Source organism: Leucopleurus acutus (assembly GCF_964270905.1).
Source record: "Leucopleurus acutus genome assembly, chromosome: 9".
NCBI lineage: Eukaryota > Metazoa > Chordata > Mammalia > Artiodactyla > Delphinidae > Leucopleurus > Leucopleurus acutus.
Genome location: NC_139144.1, coordinates 63,346,047 through 63,353,651, shown reverse-complemented (window position 1 = coordinate 63,353,651; position 7,605 = coordinate 63,346,047). Strand labels below are relative to the sequence as shown.

General features: G+C 54.8%; 1 protein-coding gene across 2 annotated transcripts in view; it reads left to right on the top strand.

Annotated features, from left to right (window-relative positions):
* Positions 1-2,447: 2,447 nt before the first annotated feature.
* CRHR2 (corticotropin releasing hormone receptor 2) overlaps positions 2,448-7,605 on the top strand; it is a gene marked incomplete at both ends in the record, with an annotated part of 43,346 nt that continues 38,188 nt past the window's right edge. For both annotated transcript variants that reach the window (XM_082846632.1, XM_082846631.1), the window contains one exon: positions 2,448-2,534. In XM_082846632.1, coding sequence (XP_082702758.1) covers positions 2,448-2,534 — 87 coding nt within the window. The remainder of the gene's footprint in view (positions 2,535-7,605) is intronic.

Here is a 7,605-nt window from a genome sequence, read left to right as displayed (position 1 = left end):
AGGAAAAGGAGCGCTAGCCAGTCAATGGCAAAGCATACCCTTGGGGGTCGGAAGATGTAAACCCCTGGGTTCCTGGGGATCGATCCCTACCTTGGTGCAAAATGCAGCTCTACTTGTCCAAGAGATGCCCTCCTACGAACTCTCCAGGTTGGAGGAGGGCACCGTTTGGAAACACAAGGAAAGCCAGGGAAGTGCACACAGAATGTCCTACCAGGGAGGAATCAAGACTGAGCACCCATGTGCCTGCTCTGTAGACCCTCCTAGAACTAGAGCAGATCTAGCTTCCTTACAGCCTGTCCTTCACTGCCTGACCCTACACTGTCCCCACCCCAGCCCAGCTCCTTGCTCCTGTTCTCCCCAACTCCTCCATCTGGAGGAAAGATCTCTCCCTCCTCCAACTGTTTAAATCATTCAAGGAGCTCCTGCAGTGCCTTTCCCCCAGAGTCCCCCCCCCCCCCCCGACCCTACTCCCTGAGCTGTCCCACACCTTGTACTATCCGACAGCTCCCATCACAGTTATTCAGGCCCAGATCTCACAGGGTCCACACCCCTTCCCTCTGCTGGCGCTCTCCTCACAGGCAATGAGGCTGGCCTCAAGAGCCTCTGCTCTCTGCTTTACAGCACCCATTGTGATGGAGATGCTCCAGTAACACGTGCTGAAAACAACTGTTGAACCTCATGATGACTCATCAGCTCTGAGGCTACCCACCCTTCAATCAAAGTCCGACTGAGTGGTTATCTCCTACCAGGAGCCCTCTCTGATCAAGCCCATCTGACTGGGTCCAGTAAAGCTATATCCTGTCTCGGGGGTTTCTACCCTGTCACCTTCAGATGAATGGGGAGATCTGGTCAACTCTTCCTTTGATCTCCCCATAAAAATGCCCCGGCACCATTGGAGCTAGGCTCTGTGCAACAGAGGAGAAAGGGAAGAACAAATAAAAAGAAGTACCTCCCCTGCCTCCCAACCGAGCTGCGTGGAGGCCAGCCTCATCCACGGGGCCATAAGAGAACAGTCCACATAGAGGAGAATCCAGGGGCTCAGATTTCGGCCCTGAGATTTCAGGGCAGGCCAATGTGGGGGTGGGAGCTGGTACAGTCAGGAAGGGCTGCCTGAAGGAAGCAGGTGGAGGAGAAGACCTGAGGGACAGAAAAGTACCCCAGGCAGAGACCATAGTGTCTAAGTCTCTTGAACTTGGGCTGTACCCACCTCATCTGCACCCTCCAGGAAAAGCTCAGTGCCTCACTAATCACATTCCTCAAATGCTTTCCCCTCAGATCCTAATAACATTGGGATTGCTGCTTAAGCTTTTAAACGCTGTGCACCAGGCCCACCTGTTAGAACAGTTCCACAGCCTTCTTCAGTGGTTCCCAGAATCCTCACCTCCTGAGCCCTGACCCAGCCCTAGGCTGGACCTGTCCGCATCCGAGACCAGCACTGCTCAGCCCTGCCTGATATCAGGATCCCTGTGAAATTTACTAAAACGTATCAATGCCTGGGCCCTGCCCCAGCCCGTATCATCAGAAGCTCTGGGTGGGGGTCTGGCATTGCTGCATTTGTTGTCGTTGTTCCTTTGTTGTTGTTGTTGCTGTTGAATATATTTTTTTAGCATTTTATTTCAAATTTACAGAAAAGTTGGAAGAATGATCCAAAGTATACCCACATACTCTTTGCCCACATTTACCAATTATTTCCGTTTTACCTCGTTTTATTGTTCTCTTTCTCTCTATTTGTGTATTTGTGTGTGCATGTGTGTGTGTATTTCTGAACCCTTTGAAAATAAGTTAGAGATATGGTATCCCTTTAGTCCTAAATATTACTCCCTAAGAACAAGAATTTTCTCTTACCTATGGATAGGGCAGTTATCAAAATCGAGAAGTTGAACACTGACAGAGAACTATTATTTAATCTGGCCTCCACGTTCAAATTTCGATTGTCCCAGTGGGCAGTGGTGCGTGGTACAAGCTCCCCAGACAATTAGAAGATGCCGGCAGGGCTGGGAAGCCTGGTGGGGATGAGAACCGCCCAGCCCACTCTGTGCTCTGGCCGAAACCACAAAGACCCTCGCCTCCTCCCTTTCTCAATTCCTCTCTCCCCAGCGTGGGCAGCTACAGCCCTGGCAAAGGCGGCAGGCTGGTAAAAGGCATTAACCCCTTCTCTGCAGACTGGAAGCACAGTCTGGTCTCTCCGGCTGCCTGGGCAGAAGCTTCCGTCCAGCACCGCTATAAATAACCTGGAGGGGGCGGGCCGTGGGGCGGTGTCACTGCGGAGCGTGGAGGCGGGGGGGGGGGGGGGGGGGGGGGGGATACTCCCCCTTCCCGTGCCTAGGGCCATACCTTGGCCGCCTGGCGCGTTGGGGAGGGAGGGGCCCACACAGCTCTAGCCTGGGGCGGGGGAGGGCGGGACTGCTGTGCTCTGAGGTGCGCTCGGGTCCGCAGCCGCTGAGGGCATGGGGGCTCCCGCGGGGCCCCCGCGCCTTCTCCACGCCCCGCACCCGCTGCTCTGCCTGCTCTGCCTCCTGCCGCCGCTGCTCAGAGTAAGTGCAGGGAGTGGTGGCGGGTGGCGGGCGGGGAGGCGCGGGGTGGGGCGGCATCTGTTCGCAGGGTCGGGGCGCTCCGTGCTCTCCTGACTGCGAGGCGGTAGGGGGTCTCACTGCTCAGTTACTGGGCTCGGTTTCACTTAGCCCTGTTAGGAGTTGAATGGAGGAGGTCTTAGGGCTTGGTCGCCAGGATGGGGTAGGGGATCCCTGTGTCCGGTGATGGGATGGAGATGTCCTGCCTGGATGAGGGGGCAAGTGGAGGGGAGATGAAACTCTTCACACCAGCTAGGATGGGACCTGGAAGCCTTTGTGGATGAGCAGAGCATTCTGGGGGACGCCCTAGTGTCTAGGACATGCCCTTCCTCGGGTCCAGAAATTTCCTGTCCCCTGTCCACTCTGTCACTTCCCCCATAGATCCCGCTGCATCTCCCCTGCAGAAGCCTCAAGTCCCTTCCTCACCCCATCCCAGTTCTGGCCCTTCCCCACAAGGGACCCCCAGAAAGCTGTCCCCTGTCTCCTGCAGCCCAGTCCCCACGCTTGTCTCAGTGCCTGAAACCAGGCAGCCCTCAGTATCGAATGAGCAATGGGGCAGAGGGGCCACTTGGGGGAACCAGCCTTGCCAGGGGTTTCTCAAAGCTGTGGGTGTGCCCACTGGCCAGAGTCAGGGTCTGCAGGTAGGAGCCGAGGGTGACGGGATGGAGAGGAGCTGTACAGAAAGAGCTGAAGAAGTGGGGGTGAGGCTAGGAGGGGGTGATTTCCAGAAACAGATGTCAGAGGAATCTACCTCTTACCCTCTCCCCAATTTACAGATGGGGAAACTGAGGCTCGGAGAGGAAGGGTGACCTGTCCTAGGCCACACTTTTCATGAAGAGCCATGACACTAAAAGGTTTCAGAGGCCATGCAGTGCAAGGGACAGAGCCAGGCTGGAGGTCAGGAGGCCTGGCCCCATCCCCATGTGTACACAGAGGACTCCTTCGTTCAACACTCATTCAACAGATGGGTAGTGAGCGTCCACTGTCTGTGGCAAAGTGGCTTTGCAGACAGACCTGATCAAATCCCTGCTTTGCGGCTTAGTGTGTGACCTTGGACAGGCTACTCAAATTTCCCCAGCCTCAGTTTCCTCCTGGGTAAAATGAGGATGATTTTGGTGCTTACTGAATAGGGTTGTCATGTGGAATAGTTGAGACAGTACAGGTAGAGCTCTGAGCACCATGCCTGGCACAGAGTAAGCAGAGATGAAGGCACTAGGGGCCCTGCCCTCCCAGGGGATCTGGTCAGGTGGAGGAGAGGAGTGGGCACCATGCTGAGGTGTGGTCAGTGCCCCGATGGGCAGATGGCCCCTAGACCTGCCAGGTCCTTTTAAGGACATTGCAGGGAAGGGTGGAGGCTGTGGAGTGGGTTCACTACCACCCCCTCCTGCCCACCTCCCACTCCCGATGTCTTGGGCTCTGAGCACTTTCTGCCCCCTGGCACTTGTTCTGGGGATAAGTGCCTTCAAGACAGTCGATGTTAGGGCCAGGGTGGCCCCTCAGCCGTCCCCCTCTGGGGGCCATGATGCCAACCGCCCAAGCTGGTTAGACAGAGAGGGTGTCTGGTTGCTGCCCCAGAGCCCGGCCAGGTTGAGGGGTCTGTGGGAGGGCACCCTGGGTCCCGGGGACGTCAGAACTGGCAACCTCAGAGGCAACAGTCTGCTTTCCCTGTAGAGTCAGCCCAGGCCCCGCCCCTAGCTCCCCAGATGGCCCAAGACTAGAGACTAGTTACTCACCCAAAGTTACTCAGCATGTAACCAGCTAGAGAGGACCGTGGTCTCTCTAGCCCCAAAGCACAGGCTTCCTTGCTTTGGGTCTTCATGGTAATGGGATTTGTTTCTGGGTCCTCGTCCAACTATTCTGAGATTTCTGCTCTCTATGAAAAGAGAGTAAGTGACCTGGAGCGGGTGGTGGGGAAGGAAGGCGATCCAGGAGGGTCTGGCCTCCAACCCTCTCATTTATTCAATAATACTTGATTCAGCCAGTATTTAAGGAGGATCATGCATGGTAAAGACATAAGGGTGAAAACAGCAGCCCATGGCCCCTGCCCTATGACGTTGATAGCCTAGGAAGCCGCTGGCCGAAGAACACAACGGCTAAGAATGAAGTGTGTATTTACAAACTCTGGTCACGGGAACTGAGAACAAGTGTGTGCAGGTATAAGAGCCTCTGCCAGGATTGGGAGGAAGTCTGGCGGGAGGTGGGCAGGATGGCAGGGACGGAGATGGGGTGGTCCTAGAGGGAGGCTGAGGGAAGAGCACGCTGGGAGGAAGCCTCTAGAGTCCCAACCCTGAGAAGAGATGGTGCGAGGCTCCAGGGGGCATGGTGGGTCCGGGTGGGATCTGATTTCTATCCCAAGGGCACAGGGAGTTCAGGGCTCGCTAAGCTGGGGAGGGACCTGATCTAAAGTGCAGTTGTGAACATTCCAGCTGGTGGTTGAGTGGGGAGGACACCCTGGGTCAGCCCGCACTGCAGGAGCCCAGCCTTGACCCTGGTGCTACCAGCTGCCCTCCGAGGCCTTTGAGAAGCTGCTTTGGGAAGCAGTGCTGAAATCATGCAGGCTTCTTGGGCCCCGGGTGCCATGCTAAGCCCTTTACTGAAACACTGGGAAGGTTGGGACAGTTATTTACAGACGGAAATGCAGGTTGGGTAAGGCTAACAAATATGGCTGCTGGATTCCAAACCCCTTGATTCTAACCTTGCCTCCCCCTCTGTGAAGACCCCAAGAAGTCTTGTCTGGGTCCAACCCCTCAGACCTTTGAGCAACAAGGTGCTCCCCACCAGGGCCTTAGAACAGCACTTCTGTGGTCTCTTGCCCCAGGTTCTTGCTTCTGGTGGGGCTGTCTGTCCTGAGAAGGCTCAGCAAAGAGGGAAGGCCCAAATTCCAGAAGCCTGGACCCCCGCTAACCTACACAGCTCTGCCCAAGACCAGGGCCAGGGCCCTGCACACACACCCAGGGTCTGTGGAGGGTTGGGGGCAGGGGACTCAAGGGCCATTTACCAGAAGCTGATTCATCTAATAACTCTTTCCCCCCAATTCAGCTACTCTCTGAGTGTTTTCTAACCTAATCAGCTAATTTAGTCTCTCTGTTTTTGCCATTTTGTTGATGTTTTAGTATTTTTTTAAAAAACCAGTTTGTCTGCCTATTTAATTCCATATTCCTACTAAGTCTCAGATTTGCAGCCCTTTATGAATTATGGGACTATTCCGTATTCTCTTAGCTATCATTTTCTACTTTATCTAATTTTAAGCATTTTTAGGACTCCTCAGTCAGTCATAAGTCACTTTACTGAAAATTCTAATTTTTTAAGATATCATTTCAAATCTGCCAGAGGAAGGGATATATTATCCAATAAGCTTGTTTTGTTCATTCTGTTCAGTATTCTGTTTAGACCACAGGACTTACCACATGCTTGGTACTGTTCTAAGCTCTGACACACATTACCTGTTTTAAGCTTCACAACCACCCTAAGGCATAAGACCATCAATATCCCCATTTGACAGATGAAGAAGCTAAGGCAAGGTCATGTGCCCAAGGTCACTCATCTGGTAGTAGCAGGGCCAGGATTCAAACCAGGCAGCCTGACTCCACACTCCCTTCCCTTCACGAAAGTGTAAGACACTCAGATGCCAAAACAAATCAGAAAGAGGTGACTTTTAGGCAAACTGGATATTAGATGAGTTGATCATTAAGGAGATAATTTTAGGCCTAGTGACCTGTTGTAGGACCTCTTGCAGGCCAGCTCCTGCCTTCCCTACCCCCTTGCTCGCTCAGACATCTGTATGCAGGACCCAGGGCTTGGCACAGGTCAGAGAAGAGGGACAGAGGCTAGGGGGAGCCACAGGCTTTCAGAGATGAGAGAGAACACACGCCAAGGAAAGACCTGGAAGTTTCTCCAGGCAAGTTGGTGGCTGGATTCAGACTAGATGGGAGAGTGGGACATCTTAGAAAGAGGGACCTGCTGGAACACTCAGGGTAGGGAGAGCCCTACGGAAAGCTGCTTCGGGCTCTGGGGGCCCTCACTCAAGGTCCCGGCAGCTAATAAGTTAGAACTGAGCAGCTAAAAAGTCTCCCTTGCCCCGTTCCCGGAAGATCCCACATGCCGCGGAGCGGCTGGGCCCGTGAGCCATGGCCGCTGAGCCTGCGCATCCGGAGGCTGTGCTCCGCAATGGGAGAGGCCACGACGGTGAGAGGCCCGCATACCGAAAAAAAAAAAAAAACAAAACTGAAAAATAAAAAGTCTCCCCTTCCAGGAAGCCTGCTCGGATACTCCAGAAAACAATTACCTACTTCCTTCATCTGACTGCCAGTCCCTCACCCTCTGCCTCAGCCCGCCGCAGCTCCAGTACTGTCTGGCCTGTGTCTGCTCAGGGCCCAGAATTCTGCCTCCTCACGCCCTGTTCCCCCCCCCCCCTTCCTCCCTCTCTTCTGCCCCTCCTTCCCTCCTCCCCATACCCCGTCTTCAGTGTCCCCGTCTCTTCCTCCTTCCCCCGGGTAGGGCCTGAGTTTCTCCTTCCTCTGTTCCTAGCTCAGACTCAGTGAGACCAGTAAATGAAAGAAAACACTGGGGAGGAACCCCGCCCCCTCCAGAGGAGTCCTCTCTGACCTTGGGCAGAGAGGGAGAAGGCAGGGAGGGAGCTCACCCCGTTCCTGTCCAGTACTGGCAGCCTGGCTGCAGGACCTGTGGTCCCAACTCTCCCAGGCTTAGACCAGCAGCTAAATTTAGAGGAAGCTTTGTCGCCAATCCAGGAGGGAGCACGAGGCTGGGCCAGACCCCCGGCTCCAGGGAGGTGGCACCTTTGAGGCCCGCCTGGCGCCTGGGCCCCAGGTTCTGCCTGGACAGGGCCCAAGGTGGAGGAAGAGCAGCTGGCTCTCTTGTCTTGGCTCCCCTGCCAGGGCCTCTCCCTTGCCCTGTATAAGGGAGGGCTTCCAACTCCAGGCACACAGAGGTTGGACCCGGGCCGTCCTCAAAGGGAAAATTCAGAAAGAAGGCTACCTGACAAGCAGGAAAAGCCCAGAACTGAGTTCCCAGAATT